Source organism: Dermacentor silvarum, chromosome 1, assembly GCF_013339745.2.
Source record: "Dermacentor silvarum isolate Dsil-2018 chromosome 1, BIME_Dsil_1.4, whole genome shotgun sequence".
NCBI lineage: Eukaryota > Metazoa > Arthropoda > Arachnida > Ixodida > Ixodidae > Dermacentor > Dermacentor silvarum.
Genome location: NC_051154.1, coordinates 221,843,203 through 221,861,395, shown reverse-complemented (window position 1 = coordinate 221,861,395; position 18,193 = coordinate 221,843,203). Strand labels below are relative to the sequence as shown.

General features: G+C 45.2%; 1 protein-coding gene across 5 annotated transcripts in view; it reads left to right on the top strand.

The window, feature by feature from the left end:
* LOC119437300 (antimicrobial peptide microplusin-like) overlaps window positions 1–18,193 on the top strand; it is a 167,858-nt gene that overhangs the window by 29,375 nt on the left and 120,290 nt on the right. Inside the window, exons 1-4 of one of the 5 annotated variants that reach the window (XM_049659994.1) lie at window positions 12,359–12,466; window positions 13,062–13,123; window positions 13,644–13,733; window positions 14,457–14,483. The exons of 1 other annotated variant lie outside the window; for it this stretch is intronic. In XM_049659994.1, coding sequence (XP_049515951.1) covers window positions 12,391–12,466; window positions 13,062–13,123; window positions 13,644–13,733; window positions 14,457–14,483 — 255 coding nt within the window. In that variant the 5' untranslated portion in view covers window positions 12,359–12,390. Of the gene's footprint in view, window positions 1–12,354; window positions 12,467–13,061; window positions 13,124–13,643; window positions 13,734–14,456; window positions 14,484–18,193 lie in introns of those variants that run through there. 3 more of the 5 variants (XM_049659995.1, XR_007464773.1, XM_049659993.1) reach the window with 3 other exon arrangements.

Genomic DNA, 18,193 nt, shown 5'->3' with positions numbered 1-18,193 from the left:
ACATACATATTCGACCACCAAGAACTCAAGCCAACAGAGCTCCACCGTTACAACTACTTCTAGACGGAGAACCTATCCGAAAAGTCCAGCAGCTACGAGTGCTCGGAATGCATATACAGGAAACGGGCAGTGCCGGCATCGCCCTGTCCAAACTCAATCGCACAATTCGCAGTGTTAGTAGCCTCATTAACAGAATAGCACGTAACAGAGAGGGAATGACGGAGACAGACACTATGAAATTAGTACAGGCCTTCGTCATAAGCAGAATCACTTACGCTCTTCCTTTCCAAGCGGCCCGTACAAACTGACATCGACCAAGCAAATCGACTGCTCCGGATTGCCTGCAAGGCGGCACTCGGCCTGCCCGAAAACACGAGCACTGACCGTTTCAGCGAGCTGGGCATGATGAACACATACGAAGAACTCGCCGCGGCCACACTCATGGCCCAGCGCGAAAGACTAAACGCAACACCCCAGGGGCGCTCCGTGCTAACACGACTACGATACCCTCTAACGCCACAGTTCTGCGGAGACGAGACCATACTTATGCCACCTGATCTACGAGCAAGAATGCATGTGAACCCCATCCCACGTCACATGAACCCTCACTTCCACGTGAAACGGCGACAAGCCCGAGCAGCCATCCTGCGCAAAAGGCAGGAGGACGCAGACACATACTTTACTGACGCACTTATGTAGCTGTCGCGACAAACCGGGGGAGACCGATCGTAGCAGCGTCCGTACGCACGACTTCAAGCGCCACGGCGGTTTCCGCGGCCATAGCCCTAGCCATCCGAGACGCTGACGCCAAGAGCCAGTCGGCTTATATACTCACAGACTCGCAAGACGCCTGCCGCCTCTTCCTTCGGGGAGTTCTACCGGCCGGGGTCCTTCGCATACAAGGACCAAGCCTCCATATGGACCACGGGATAACCTTGTGTCCCGCGCACACCGGAGTGGAAGGCAACGATCGGGCGGATCGTCTGGCTCGAGGTATAACAGGCCGAGCCGCGATACATACCGCTCGAACGGACGCCTTTCCGACACCCGGCAGCACACCGAGAGACATACTTGAGGCACAACGACTAGGAAGACGATCCAAAGCTCCACCTCACCCCAAGCTCAACAGGCGACAGGCGAGGGACTGGCGCCGAATACAGACAAACACCTACCCACACTTACATAGACTGCACAAAATATTTCCCAACAAACACAGCGACAGATGTCCATGGTGCGACTCCATCCCGACACTAGAACACATCACTTACCAATGCACGCAGCGTGCGTCAGACGCCGTGTCGCCGCTACTTCACGATACACTAAACAATTGGTCGTGGGAGGCGCGACTCTCTGAACTGGACTTGGGAAGCCAATTGGCGACCCTTGACCAGGCCGGCGCGCCGCAATAGCCAGTGGGGCCCTGGAAGAGGGGCTCCACCCACAGTAACGAAGCACGATCTTTATTTAAATAAAGTTGTTTCTCTCTCTCTCTCTCGGGCAGCCGTCGGCGACTCAACACTTTTCACCTTGAGAGCTAGAGGTTAAACCACAAGAGAGCTATAAGGCGCGTTTATAGTCCGACGTTATCGGCACGCGGGCGAGCGTCATCTGATGCCGGGCGCGTCGGAGCGCATTGGCCACGCGTCCGGTTACGTTGGCGGCACCAGTACGTCGAACTATCGGTCGAACTATAGCCACTGTTCTTCTCTCCAACGTGGCATAACGTGTGCGCTCGTGCACGCTACGTCGGACTATATTTAGGCCTTTACGGAGCCCTGAAAGGTGACATTGCCACCGTTGCCCGAGTAGAGTTGGGCCCGGCTGCGAGTTGCAACCAAGTCTCACTACTTTACTGATCACCGCAGTGCCTTTATAGGCATAAAAAATGATGAATAAACGCTGTATTCATTGCAAACTTGTCTGTATATTGCCACGCGTCTTCAAAAGGGGGCTGACGGCGGTTAGCATCTGCTGACGGCGGTTAGCGGCTGGGCTCTGAAGAAAACGGCGGCGAGAGCTAGCTGTCGAGCGGGGCGGTGAGCACGCGCCCTTCTTTCTTCTTGCGCCTCTGCGCTTGCCCTATTCCCACTACTTACAGGTGACAATATCATTGCGACACCACACCTCGGCCACAGCTCGACAATGGGCCTAGCCAGGGAAGTGAAGCTTTCGCTATCAACCAGGGTTAACCAAAGCCAAACCACAGCAATTTTTGCATTCCGCCTAATTGCATAATTAGTCTTAATTATTTAATAAATCAACTTCTCAAATATTTGAATTAGATTAAAAGTGTGAAGGAGAAAATTGTAGAGCAACATGAACTACTTCCGATACAGTTTTGTGTTGCTCAATACGTGCTACATAACAGGGTTTTTCCGAGCGTGAAAGAAGCGCGCGATACACGCAAAGCGCCTCAAGCGGCCAGTCGCGCTTGTTCGTTTTGACAAAATCCTGCGAAAAATACAAGCCATCACCACTACCCCATTTGTGACTCTCGAACACTCAAACAGGCTAAAATAGGAAATGGAATTGACAACACCCTCTTGGCGACATATGATAATCTTCCCAAAAGAATAGGCTGTTACTGATACAGGTGACATGATAATATTATTTTCCTCCATAGCGCATCACAGTAAAAATAAAGAGTTCGGCCTGCTTTACATCCGCTTTTTCCGATTAACAGCGTGTCGATGCCTTTTAGTGGCAAAGTGCAACGCTTTGCAGAGACGTGAGCGCTTGCAATTGCTGCATCGTGTGAAGGTGGTCCTATACAAGGCTAAAACTAGAGTGCTGGGACATAGGCGAAGTTTGAAGCATTACCGAGGTGGTGAGAAATTCGAAGCTACGCTTTCACAGTACACGAGTATATATTTTCGTCTGGGCGCTCAAGCAAAGCGATGCTTCACGACGATGCTGTAGCCCAAAAAACGAGCTGATGGTTCACAAATAGGTGAGACACAATTAACCCTTCAGGTATTCTATGATTGATCAGTCTTCTCCATTATCTCCTATATGTGCGGGTTTACCCAAGCCATATTTGTTCCGAACAAGTTCGAGGTGTCTGATACGATCCTGTCAGCACATCCTCGAAATTGACTCGTGTTTTGCTCAGACAGTAGCTCATAGTTTCAGCGAGCCCTACGACGCAGTACCCAAGAGGAATCAGTATGAGAAAACAAGTTTTTCGCGAAGCCCGCTGCAACTTACATGACGTTCCCTTTGAATGACTTCCACGTCACTGTGACAACGTGAATAAACACGTTGCTTATGATGTGGCCTGGTAATCGAATAAAAATATCGGACAATTCCTATACCTTTGCCGAGCACGGACGCTGAGATGGGCCTTCGTTTGTTTGCTCACACCTAGACGCAAGCTTTATGGAACGCCCCCGAGTGTCGCAAACTGCCGTCTTCACAGAGTTGACCACTCGTTGAAGCTGCCACAGTCATCGCACCTTTCCCGCTCCTGCGATGCAAATTTGCTTCTTTTTCTCATCTATCTCTTCCCCTTTCCACATCTCTAAGCATAGGGTAGCCAACCGGGCGAGGTCTTGGTGAACCTCCCGGCCTTTTCTTCTTGGTCGTCTGTCTTTCTCTTGACTCGCCCGTGTCTGGCTAGGAGAGACAGAAAGAAACGCTTATTGATAAGTAAATAATAAAAGGCAATTCTTCTTTCTTTTGTGGCTTTTACGACACCTTACTCATTCCTCATTAGAATAGCAGACACTCTCACGTGCGATTCCCGCAGCATTGAAAAGGCAATTCTCGCATTTTTGTCCTCATTACGACATCGAGCGCGACAGCCAGATGTGAGCTAAACCAGCTCCATTCTAGACAATCTTCAAAGACAATGATCCTAGGAGCATGACCTCATGTGTTTCAGGCTCACGAAGCAACGCCGGCATTGTTAGAACTGGCCTGAGTGACCGATTGCGGGAGTGATGACCAGCTTGCTGTGTGCACAGTGCTAGTGCCTCCCTCTCTCTCTCCACCTTATTTATGTTTCTTTCCTTAACCTTTGCCCCTGGCGTTGGATAGAAAACCGGACGAGCATGTTTTTTTTTTTCTTTTCTTGATCTCCCTACCGTTGCTTTCTCTCTTCTCTTCTTGGTGTCTGTGTCGAAATTACCACTGTTAGACAATATTACTTAAAGAATACTTGGCTACTCCAGTAATAGCTTCTTTGTGCTTAGCAAAGGATCATTGTTTACAGCAGGAGAAACGTGTCAGCACAAAGGCACAAGTATACTAGCGAACTTGTCGAACAAACAGCATTCGGCGTCACAACCTGTGGTGACTGCAGCCAACGATATTTTGTATTTCAAGTGACTAGGTGACTTGATTATGATTAGTTTCAGGTTTTCTTCACACATCATAGTTTAATATAGTCCTTGTCACTATTTCATTTTGGACGTAATCAACGAGCAAGTTGCGTATACCATAATCAAGTGACGTCCTTATTTTTTATCGTTCTAATTGCCATAATTCCACAAATTGTGGATGTGCTTTTAGAAGCTGCGCACTTGAAGGAAATAACCAGGAGCGACGCATACTTTGTTGTATAGGAACGAATCTCGATTAAGTTTACTTTCTAAATACACTTCGTTCTGCCTTCTAGCTAAGCAAAATTACTCCACATGCAATATATTCTCGGCCAATGTTTTCATTCTTCGAATATGATAATACCATCACCTTTTTTACCTTCACTCTACAGACGAGCTTCAGGTGGCTTCAGTTATTTAGACTTTGCGAAACACAGCCTCTGGAATTGACAATGCGTTTCGGCGCAAGTCATTAAACTTGTAGGAGGTATCGTGTCACCAGTTCTCGCGCATATCGTCAATACTATATTTGCCATGAGTGCGCTTCCAGCACAGATGAAAACTGCCAAGGTGTTGCCACTTTCCAAGTCAAAGGACAAGCACAGGAAAAAAAAAAAAAGCTACCGTCCAATTTCGGTGCTACGGTTCTTCAGCAAAATACCTAAATAAAATGCAGCACATCCAACGTGCCCTGTTGGAATCTATATACACCGAAACTTACGAGGCATTGTTCACGCGCACCTCCTTATCTGGCTCAAGGATCCCCCGAACGAGGAGCTCTGCAATGTAGCGCACCTTTGAACGCAACCAGCGTTATAGGGGTTGAAAGAGGCAAGCTGGCTTTCTGTGCCATTTCTTTGGAGTCATCTCAAAGAGGCAATCTCCTCCGTTGCCCATCTCTTCCGCCTCATCGAGGCGCTCCGCGTGCCCCGCCCCCCCCCCCCCCCCCTATTTTTCTTATAGAGTTACCTATGGTAGCATATGCAGTAACTCTACTGCCCCATTGCCTTCTACAGCAGCGGCCAACGACCAGCATGCGCCGGCCGGCTTCCCCCCTCTACCGTACACTGCTCCGGGTGAAGTAGTATGAGCCATCCCTCCCAGATGGTGCCTCCGTCCCGCAGCCGAGTGGAACAACACCGTTCCAGTGGAATCAGGAAATGAGTGTGCCAGCGCTAACGTTCGCAAATGCCATTCTGTGCATAAATTGGATATCTTGTCGGGGTTGGAAGTTAACCAAAGATCGGTAGGCTGGTTGGCTTTGGGTGCCCACGGTAAAACCACAAACGAGCCAGTGCAGGGTGACTTGGGTTGGGCCTCTTTTGAAGTCAGAGAAGCGCAGAGCAAAGCTAGTTTTGAAAAAAAAAAGTGCACAAGTATCTGTACCTGTAAAGCGTGGACACAGAATGGAGGAAGAGGTCAAAAACAGTTGGCAACCAAGTACAGGGAAATTTAAACTGCAAATAGACAACCAGGAGCCATCAGAAAGAAAGTGAGAGAAACAGAGATAGTGAATTGGATGCAAAGAATGGAAGCGAAATGCACCATGGAGATTTACAAGAATGAGAAGAAAAGAACTTAGAAGGAAAAATCTGTGCAATAACACAAAGGGCAGTGCCTTACTATTTGAGGCTCGAGCTGGTTGCCTGAGGACAAAATCATACTGGAGCAAATATTTGCAACAAGATACTGTATGCGGCAGCGAAAATCTGGAGACCACTACGCACATCCTTACAGAATGCGAAGGTATTCACCGAATGATACGCGTAGGTAACCTTCACTTTCCAGAAGCGCTTGGATTTGAAGTGGACGGAAGCATCAAACGGTCAACAGTTGAGATAAGCAAGAGACGTTTAGAGTTTTGGTGGAAAAAAAAGCAGGGAAGAGATTGATACGACCGGATCTGTTACAGGTATAGATAGCGGTACAAAATATGGATAGAGAAGTTTTGAGGAAGAAAAAAAAGATTAAGGAGATGGTATACAAAATGATAGAATGAAAAACATGTATAGCATACCTGATTAAATCAAGCAGGCTAGGTGACCATTTGTCACCGCCCCGTTTCAAAGGGGATGTCAGTAAATCATCATCATAATTATCATCATCATCATCATCATCATCAGCGCGAAGGAGGAGTCCCGCACGTGCCTCATACATAATTCTTTTCGACGGTGCCAAGACGTTGTGTCACTATATTGATTCGATGCTAAACGCATTACCATCGACGGTCATCGTGAGATTTATCTTGCCGAATTTTTTTTGCAGACTTACTTGATGTACCACGGGAAAAACGACGAAAAAGATTGTGCGCAGCAAAACAATTGAAATTGAAGTTTTCGAAGGTGAACTTCTAACCTGAGTGTATGTATAGAAGAAAAACTTTCCGTCACTGTTCAGCGAATAGTTGAACCGATTCAGTTCCAGTTCAACGCCGAATCAACAAATTTTGAACCAGTTTACATTCGTTTAGATGACCTAAGAATAATTACAGAGAATTAGCATAAAATTAGTTTGTACAAAAACTCGGCGGTGTACTTCAGCTGCACAGAAAGAATGCAAAAAGGATATGCCTGCTGTATGCTCAGGTTACAAGTATAATTAAAATTAAAATCACATCATGGAAGCACGCCTCGCAATCAATACGTCGTCGTCATCGTCACCATCATCATCATTGAGTGGGAAGGGAATGAATGGGAAGGGATGAGGAGCGAGGTGGTAGTTGATATCACCAAGGGACTGAGACAGGGGTGCCCTTTATCCCCGCTGTTGCTCATGGTGTACATGGTAAGGATAGAAAGGGCGCTAGAAGGAATCAATATCGCGTTTAATCTCTCATACAAACAGGCGGGAACGATAGTAGAGTAGCATATTCCTAGTTTGTTTTATACAGACGACATTGTGTTGCTTGCTAACAGGCAAGGTGATATGCATCGCATGGATAATATCTGTGAACAGGAAGGGGGAGAATACAGCATTGAAACTAAGGCTTTACGGCATTCAATGAAAACAGTTAACAGACGGTATCAGTACGGGACCAGGAAATACCTCGGGTGAAGGAATACAAATAGAATAGCAAAGGGGAAGAGAAATGCGGCTATAATGGAACGCAGAGCGCTATGGGGATACAATATACTACGAGGTGCTCCGGTGTATGTGGAAAGGTGTAATGGTTCCAGGACTTATATTTGGAAATGAGGTTGTTTGCTTGAAGTCAGGTGTACAATCAGGACTCGATGGCAACCAAAAGTCAGTGGGACGCCTTGTATTAGGCGCTCACGGAAAGACTGCAAATGAAGTTGCACAGGATGATATGGGCTGGAAAAGTTTTGAAGTGAGGGAAGCTCAAAGTAAAATTGATATCGAAGAACGACTGAGGAATGTGAAAGAAGGTAAATGAGTTGCGAGAATGTTCAGATATTTGTACAGAGAAAATATTGACTCACAGTGGAGGAAAAGAGCTACGAAGCTTACCAGCAAGTATGCGACTGGTATAGTAAGAAATATGGCAACAAAGAACGTCAAACACAAAGTCAGAGAAGCTGAGACAATCTCATGGGTGACGGCAATGGAAAATAAACCTGCTATGAGTAACTACCTAAGAGGTGAAATTGAAATCAGGAAAGAAATACTTTTTGATAGCTCAAAGGGAAGCTCTCTATACTTTTCTAAGCGAGGTCAGAATGTTTTAGAACGCGTAGCTATTAAGCTTGGTACACCAAGGAAGAAGAAGCATGTGTTTGATTCGGTAAAGCAAGGGAAACGACGGGGCATATTGATGGGCTGTCGGTTTAGGCTTCTCCGGCCTCCTTGAAGCCCTCGGGTTCAAGGATAGCAGGGGAAAGTAAACATTGGAGGTTTGGTGGCAGAAAAGTATGGAGACCAGAAATAACGGAGGTGTACAAAAACAAAGCTCCAGATAGTGTTTCAGAAAGTTTGATGCTGGGGATTCTTCGTGTGCTAGAAAAATAGATAGGTAGGCAGGACATTAGACAAAATAAGAACAAGAGCTTGGTGGCGCAACCCGCCACCCTGTTTCAAAGGGGACGTTCATAGTATCCGTCCGTCCGTCCGTCCGTCCGTCCGTCCGTCCGTCCGTCCGTCCGTCCGTCCGTCCATCCATCCATCCATCCATCCATCCATCCATCCATCCATCCATCCATCCATCCATCCATCCATCCATCCATCCATCCGTCCATCCGTCCGTCCATCCATCCATCCGTCCGTCCGTCCGTCCGTCCGTCCGTCCGTCCGTCCGTCCGTCCGTCCGTCCGTCCGTCCGTCCGTCCGTCCGTCCATCCGTCTGTCCGTCCGTCCGTCCGTCCAACCGTCCGTCCGTCCGTCCGTCCGTCCATCCGTCCGTCCGTCCGTCCGTCCGTCCATCCGTCCGTCCGTCCATCCATCCATCCATCCATCCATCCATCTATCCATCCATCCATCCATCCATCCATCCATCCATCCATCCATCCATCCATCCATCCATCCATCCATCCATCCATCCATCCATCCATCCATCCATCCATCCATCCATCCATCCATCCATCCATCCATCCATCCATCCACCCATCCAATAATACGAGCGTGAGCTATTCGACGAGACAGCAGCAGCACTGGCAGCCACGGTCTGCACGCAAAGAAAGATTCGCTTTAATAACAACGTGGACAAGCACAACATTCTTTCTCGTCACCAATTTGGTTTTAGAAAAGGCATTTCCACACAAACTGAGTTCTTACAGACCTAATTAGAAAGTCAATAGACAGTGGCGCGATTGGTCATAGACATTGCGAAAGCTTTTTATTCTCTAAATGAATTTATATTAAAAGATAAATTGCTTCGCTACGGAATTAATGGAGTACCTTTGACGTTAATTCATAGTTAAATAGATTACGGGTACAGATTGCTCAACTAGAATATTCTCAATCCAACAGCAGTCTTATTAACCTCGACATCCCCCAGCGTTCTATACGTGAACCTTCTTTTTTACTCTGTATGAATGACTTGCCTTCCTAGCTTCTGTGTGCCATCCCAGTATTCTGTGCAAGCGATACTAACCTTAAAATTGCTGATAGTGTGGAATAAAACCTAATGAACAAGCATTACTCCGAATTAGGAATTTAGCACCGTTGGTGCACATTGAATGCCCTTCACCTTAACCCAATAAAAAGCGTTTTTATCTTATTTCACTCCGAAAAGAAGAAAACAAGTACCCATTCAGACGTCAGTTACAATAACCATCCTAAAAAAAATCTAGGGTGAGAAAATTTCTTATTGTTATTATTCATAACGATTTAAAATTCCACCATTGTGTGCGCTCTGTAGTTAATTAGGCTTCATATCTCTTGCCCGTGCTGTCGAAATGTAAAAACTATTTCCCTCCCGACATAATTATCAACCGCACTACGAATTTGTTCACTCTCCCACTAATTACCGCATAGCAAGCGAGGGTTACACACACAAAACTCATTTGTCACCCACGTTTACACTTAGCGGTTATGGTGTTGGTCTGCTAAGCACGAGGTAGCGGGATCGAATCCCGGCTTTGGCGGCCGCATATCGATGGGAGCGAAATGCAGAAAACACCCGTGTACTTAGATTTAGGTGCACGTTAACGAACCCCAGGTGGTCCAAATTGACTATGGCGGGCCTCATAATCAGATGGTGGCTTTGGCACGCAAAACCCTATAATTTATTTTTTTAAGTCTCTTCGCATTATAACACCCCACAATGCGCGCATTAAGAGCGAATATTTATTTAAAACTCTGAACATCCTCAACGTTTACGATATGGCCTCGATTATGCATCAAATAGTTGATGAAAAGCTCGCCTTGGCAACAGCCTCTCTACGCCCCTCATTTGGTACTGTCGGGAACGCATCGTGCTGTCGTTCTTTACTACCTAGGGTAACAACTTACTACGGTCACACTACATTACAGTTTACAGGCACGTCAGTTTGGAACAGGCTTAATTGTAACAGAACTCTACCAAGAACATTGCATACACACATTCCTTAAAATTTAAAGCAATCACTTCTTCATTAAGCTAAACATTTCGACAGAATTACCTGTCTGGTTGGGAAAATTGATTAAGACTTAGAGATTGACTCCAACCAAATAAGGAAATTTACTAGCCCGACGTTTCGGAACCAATTCGGCTCCTTCTTCAGGGGGTATTCTTCGGAGGTGGCGGTGTGCCGCTTTTAAAAGGTCCGTCGTAACAAAGGAGAGGAAGGGGGAGAGAGCGTAAGGTGCGGAGACACTTGGCAGGGCACCTGTTCTAGACAGACAAAATGGGTGGGGGGGTGGGGTGGGGGGGGGAGGACTTCGGCGTCGCTGGTCGGCTGGGTTGACCGTTGCTGGGCGCCCTTTAGTCGCGGGAATGCGTTGACGAGGGACAGGGGGGGGGGGGGGGGGGACGGGTTGTTGTGGTGTTAGGTCAGCAACACCAAAACAACTCGTACCCCCCCCCCCCCTGTCCCTCGTCAACGCATTCCCGCGACTAAAGGGCGCCCAGCAACGGTCAACCCAGCCGACCAGCGACGCCGAAGTCCCCCCCCCCCCACCCCACCCCCACCACCTATTTTGTTTGTCTAGAACAGGTGCCCTGCCAAGTGTCTCCGCACCTTACGCTCTCTCCCCCTTCCTCTCCTTTGTTACGACGGACCTTTTAAAAGCGGCACACCGCCACCTCCGAAGAATACCCCCTGAAGAAGGAGCCGAATTGGTTCCGAAACGTCGGGCTAGTAAATTTCCTTATTTGGTTGGAGTCAATCTCTAAGTCTTAATCACTTCTTCACAACGCTTAGCACCGCTCATGCATGCACACGTCCTCACGTTTTCTTTCCCTCTGAAGATGTTTTTGACGATGTAAAAAAAAAAAAAAAACTTGTCAGAAAATTTATAACTTGTGTGTACAATTTTTTCTACAGCTGTATTTTCTTATTTTACTTACTGCGGCCGCTTTTGTTTTATGTAATTACGTATGTATAAAACAGCAGCTTCCATAGAAGCGTTTTTCCTTGATAACAATCAGTATGGACCCTTTAACACATTTATTGGTTCCCAAAAGTGCGTACTTTGTAATTGTACAACTTATTTATGTTAAATAAACATTTAAACTTTAAAAAAACTAATTGAACTCCTGCAGCGAAATTATGACGGGCTAAAAAAAAAGAACGCCGGCTCTGTGAATAGAAGCACGTTACCGTAATCTTCTGCGTGCGTATAGTCAAGAACAAGAAAACACAATATGGTATGCAGCACGCATCCCAGTGAACTGTAAAAGTGCTGCCGTACTCACAAGAATATTTCAGCGATAAATAGTTAAATAGACGCAAATCCTAATATCGCGCTGCTTTCTCTGCAGCGCATGTCCAGTATCACGGAGACCTTGATCCTTGCAAGCAGAGATGGACCTTCGCACGTTGATAGCGAAAAAAGAAAGAAGAAAGAAAGAAAGAAAGCCAGCGACGCACGAGAAACATTGCGTAGCACCCTTCAGCTGCACGTGTAGTGTGTCAAGACACTTTGAAGTTAGCTTCCAAGAAACATGATGAAACGGCGAAAATGCATTAATTAAAGTAAATAAATGTAACCGATGACATCGCAGCGCTCAGCCTACGGACCCAGAGCCCCACTCGGCCAGCGGCGCAAAGAGCAAGGAACTACGCGATGTTTATTTCACGGCGTTGCGCAACCAACACTGCAGACAGTGGGAAACGTAGTGCGTCTTCGGTGGCGAGCGATGCGTGGTGTCCTTGGTTATCTCACGTGCGGCAGCGGTAGTTCTCAGATGCGGCGCAGGCCGGTTCATACGCGGAATGCGTCAGTAAGAACGGAAGAATGTTGTTGGAACCGTCGGGAATCACACGCGTGAATATTGCCTGACGCCATGCTTGACCAATAGAGCCGAAGGAGCCTTATTATTTCTCGTGTGTGCGACGTGTGTCTGCACCAGCTCGAAAGCAACGTTATTAGCGGTATAAAAGTGGGCGCGTATCGCCCCTCCAAACTACTATCTTCATTTGAGCTTTCTGATTCCGTTGTGGCCATATCCTGAAAAGCTAGAGTTACCATGAAGGCATTTCTTGTCTGTGTTCTGCTCACCACGGTCGCCGCTGTGAGCTTTGCTCACCATTTCGAGCTCTGTGGTGAGTATACGGGATGGGGATGTATAGTATATGGACTCGAATGCGGAAAGATGCTATACGGATCAGGGTGCCTAGTTTTTCCCTTGCATCTCTATGTTTTTTTTTTTAATTTTCATTACTAAGAAATTTGTTAGCCATTTTGGAAGAACGTTTACTTTAGTAATCCTTCGGAAGTAAGAGTATACATGCATGCCGTTCAAAGGTAAATGTTAACCACTTTTGTAGTGCCCGTGACGTTGAGAATAATAAATGCTGGAAATACTGGCGACCATGTTGTAATCAAACTCTACTCTTCTCTAGTTTTCCATTCTAGGCGACCATGTTGTAATCAAACTCTACTCTTCTCTAGTTTTCCATTCTATAGTTATTGTTTTCTTATGACTTACGACTTGTAATGAAACGAAGCTGACTTGCGGCCTTATATACCGTGTCATTTTCGCGTGGTGCACATGGACACCATTGACCGGCACAAGAATGGGAATATGTAAAATCGGCGCCTGTTACGTCCCGTTCAAGTATCTCTGCATCAAACGCGCTCTGAGAAGTTTAGATTTTCTATGTCCCTGACCACAGTGCTTGATTTACCGCTGCGCAGATAAACAAGACGAACCGCTGAAAAATAAACTCCAATGCATTGGACTCCACATCTCACAAGGGGTAAGAACAAGAGCTCTATCTATCTATCTATCTATCTATCTATCTATCTATCTATCTATCTATCTATCTATCTATCTATCTATCTATCTATCTATCTATCTATCTATCTATCTATCTATCTATCTATCTATCTATCTATCTATCTATCTATCTATCTATCTATCTATCTATCTAAAAGTGTGTTTACGTGGTAGTTTGCACTGCCTCCGTACCATAACGTTTAATTACCAGCGCTGAACTTTCGGTGAGAGAGCGTGCGTAATGGGACGGAGTAGACACTGAGGAAATTGAGCACTAGGGAGAACATGACAGAATGATGTCTCTCTGCAAATGACATAAATTAGTAGCGTATTTATGTCCAATGCACGATAAAAATAGGTGAAGAAAGAATAGTTCTCGCTGTCCCTCTCTCTCTCTCTGTGTGTGTGTGTGTGTGTGTGTGTGTGTGTGTGTGTGTGTGTGCAAACATTTTGTTTAAATATGTACGCGCATGTAATACTACGCTTGTTATGCGGTGCAGGCGAACCGAAGATTTGATAGGACGTTGAAAGCTCTCGGCTGCCAGGACAGGAGCTGTGTCATCCGGAAGCTGTGCGTTGCAAACGACCTGGTGAGTGCTTGTTCGAACTACGGCATGTATCACTCCACTCAAAAAACAGGGAACCTGTTTCTCGCTTTTAATATACAATCGCCCACAATTATGTAATTCTGGAAATCTCGAGACAAAGTGTAGAGAATAACTAGACAGTAGACACCTACGTAATAGGTTGGTGGGGCCAGTGGCACAAAAGTGATCAAAAGGCACCTTGCTCAATCCCACCAACACAGTCATGTGCACAAAAACTATCATTTTTATTCTTCATGACTAATGTTCAGTGCACATTAATCCTATGTTGTGTGTTGCCTTTTCGAAGCGACAGCGTGAAAGTATCTATCTAAATAAACAAAACGTCCGAGTCGGATATCATAACACAAACTCTCAGTCGTGATGGTGTGCCATGACTACAGTCGTGGATCGCTTTGAGCAAAACTTATAGGCCATGGCGACAAAGTGCCTTGTGTTTTAAAAAAACATTGCAATAAAATTAAGTCAATAGAAATTCCGACGTTGAGCGGCACAATTACTTTTAACATGGTTTCGAAGTGTTTACGAAAAGAAGGCCTCAGTTTGCTGGCACTTGAAGAAACGTTGAGAAATTTGAGCCCTGCATCAAATGATGACGTATGACATACCACCGGGTCTTCTAATAACAACGCAAGTGTAATCTTGGCATCAAATGCGTAGCACGTTGCCTGACACACACGAAATTTCTGTCAATTTTTTTTTTTACAGGAAGCAGCCATGGCCACCTATTTCACGGTGAGTAGATATTCCACAACACGGACCTTACTTTATAAAATCTCTTGCGCAAGGATCATTTAGTGCCGATGGCGCATACGAATGCGTCCCTGTATTTTCCAACGTTTCTTAGTTATTTTGGCATAGATGAGTACTTGTGAAGGCAGAAAAAAAGAAGAAAACGAAAAGTAATTTGACAGAGATCTGAAAATGCTGAAGCAATTGTAAACCTAATGACAACATTTAAAAAACGGTAATTTTATTTGTGACGACACTTACTTGGAGAGGGGGGGAAGTCATTATTGCTGTTATTATTTGCAAATGAAGAGTAGTAATTTTGTCACGTCAATGTTCCAACGAATCTATGTTTGAAAGAGTGCGCACAATAATTTTCGATGCAGCGCGGAAAAATCCTGCTCCTCGTTTGGCTTTTGGTTCTTATAGTGTGACAAGCTTGTGGTTGGCCGTGTAAACCGTTGATCTCCCTCTACAGCCAAGCTGCTAGGAGTACGTGTAGGCTCACCGATAAGCTCGCAAAGAAAAGACGTTTTCATAAGCTGCGTGGAAAGCAAGCGTCCATACCGAGTGCAGGAGAACTTTATGGTCGCATCGGGCCGGAACTTTGCAGTTGGTATAGTCGTATTGAGGGTGCTGTGTAATGTACACAGGGGAAAGAAGTGTGGGTTATTTAGGAGTGGCTTAAGACATTATAAGGGAAATGTGAAGTGACAATGACAGCAAAGATGGTGTTTAAAACCATTTCTTCAAGAGAAGTACAAGTCAGGTCGGAATTAAAAATTTAAGGAATGTTGTGTGCGGGTGTTTTGCCAAACATATTCGAGAAATAACTAAAAGGAGTGAGATAAAGAAAATCCCCAGTAGTTAGCAAATTCTAACTGTGTTAACTGCTCTGCACAGAAGATCGTGGTATAGAACGGTAGCATCATAAAAAAATTAAGTTGGATCAGAATGAAACACTGTTTGTGTGCACGGGACATCGCACAGCATCCATGACGAAAAGATTCTCGTGCTGGGGAAAATCATGTTAGGCTAAGGAAGCCATCAAAGTGCTGCAGGGATCGCTAAGGCGCTTTACATGAAAAACTAACGCTACAAAGGATAATAAACATTTCGAACTGAAAGCTACCTATAATGCCGTTGAACCCCTGTTTGTGTCGGTGATTGATTCAGGGGTTGCTCACATAAGTGCAACTATTCAAATAAACTAAATATTTGGAGCGTGGTGCACTCAGTTGTAGAGGGGAAGGAGGAAATATCACGTGAGTAGCGGTGCATGAACATCCAGAGAGAGCGGCGCGTCAGGATTGTTGTGTGTGTGTGGATTTTATATATATATATATATATATACATATCAGTGTTGCAAAATATTTACAAAAACTTATTTTGAACAAAAAATTTGCGTGCCTACAACTGCAGCTACCAATGACAGTGCTCGGCCGATCGCTATACTGCGCAGTGGTGCAATAATAATAATAATAATAATAATAATAATAATAATAATAATAATAATAATAATAATAATAATAATAATAATAATAATAATGTCGCAGTTTCACCCGAAAGGCGAAGCATCAATTGCGATAGCAAATTAGTAGACAGCTGTACGGAGTAAGGATAGTAGTTTTATCATCTGTATAAACTTGGACGTACAGCAGCACCGGCAACGCGCAGAACTGTTGTCGACGCCGTCGGCGTTTTGCCCGCGTTCGCACCGAACGCGAGTGGCGTTGGTGACTGTTGCCGGTGCCTGTGTTGCTGGTGCCTGTGTTGGCGGCTCGGATGTTTTCGACGAGATCAGAATGGGACACTCGTCGAGCAGCGTCGGAAATCTTAAATAAATACGCATTTGGTGCCGCAGCTAGACCATAGAGAAAGAAAAAAAAGTTAAAGAGTGGACACTCCCATAGACCCCGGTGGCCCAATCGACTCTAGCGCACCTGGTGGTTGGTGAGAGCAACTGGCCTGCGCTTCCCGTTTCGGTTTCACTGGCGCGAATTTTGGATTACTGTGCGCAACCGACGTTTGGCTATGGCGAAAGTTAATGATTTCAGACCACTTTTCTCCGCCCAAATAGCAATGCTATTGTTTGTCGTTTTGATTTAGCGATTCCCTATTTGTTTTAGCTCAAAACTGTGCGTGCAAATTGAGGTCATGACGTAATCTTTATTTCGACTAAGTTATAATAGAAAGATATGCAGGTAATCATAATTCACTACGGCTTTATTCATCGCGCTTTTCTTTTGGAACAAGCGGTCAATCTATATATCAATCAAAGAGACAGAGTACCCGCAATGTTTTTATTCCAAGGCAAGGTAGAGGCTGAGCATATAAAAAGCACAAAATGAGAAGAACATCGCACAGAAATGCAAAGTAGACAACAAATGCATCTAGACTTACAAATAAATTCTAACAAATAGAGTGAGAACACAGACAAGGCACACATCGCTAGAGTTGGCAGTAGCCGACAAGCTGGTGAAGAATGACGCACTGGGCAAGTGGGTAAGAATCTATATGGATCTATGGCAAAAACTCAGCGCACAAAGTTGATAAAGAAGGAAGAAGTGACGTATACACAGCAATAAAGTCCCGAGTCACGACTCGGGTTAACAGAAGTAATGCACAGAAAATAAAAAGCGTACAGAAACCACACGACACAATATATCAGAAAAGCAAAAATACAGTGTGTTGGCTGTTCTTAAGAGCAACTTGCCCAAAATGAGAAAAAAAAAAGCGAACTTGATGCTTCAACGTTGCCTGTTCGTCCTCGGAAAGGTAGGGCAGCTTGCCCACAATGTGAAAGACAGACTTTATGCTACAACACTTGCAGACCTGTTGCCTCTTCTTATGTGTCGCTCCAATCAAAAACTTAGAGGCCAAGTTGCTTGCGTCTGGGCGTTGCTGTGACACTTCCAAGTTGAAATAGATGGTAGTCATCACTTATCCAAAATTGTGGACCTTAATTGGTGCTACAAAGCGGTATCAGAGGGCTAACAGCCGAAGAAAACCACTTTCGCTCATTATTTTTCAAAAAGGCTGCACACAGTGCATTATCACTGTCATTGTTTTTCAGAAAGGCTGTACACAGTGCGTTATCACTGTCATCATTTTTTACAAAGGCTGTACATATTGCGTTATCACTCTCATTGTTTTTCACAAAGGCTGTACATAGTGCATTATCACTGTCATTGTTTTTCACAAAGGCTGTACACAGTGCGTTATCACTCATTTTTTACAAAGGCTGTACATAGTGCCTTATCACTGTCATTGTTTTTCACAAAGGCTGTACATAGTGCATTATCACGGTCATTGTTTTTCACAAAGGCTGTACAGTGCATTATTGTCACTGTCATCATTTTTTTACAAAGGCTGTACATAGTGCCTTATCACTGTCATTATTTTTCACAAAGGCTGTACACAGTGCGTTAACACTGTCATTATTTTTCACAAAGGCTGTACACAGTGCGCTATGACTCACAAGCTATGATAATAAAGGGGCAGCGTCCGCAACCCCATCAACAGCTGCAGTTTTGGACAATCTTATGAAAAGTTTTGATGGGCGTGGTGAGGAGGTTGACGAGAAGCTAATATACGAAAGGCATGAAAATGTGAACCATGCCCACTTCATACTGTGTTCCTTACCCGCTTGAATATATTTCAACACGCGCTTTTGCTATCGTTATATTACTTGAGCTGGAGAGATAAAGTGCACA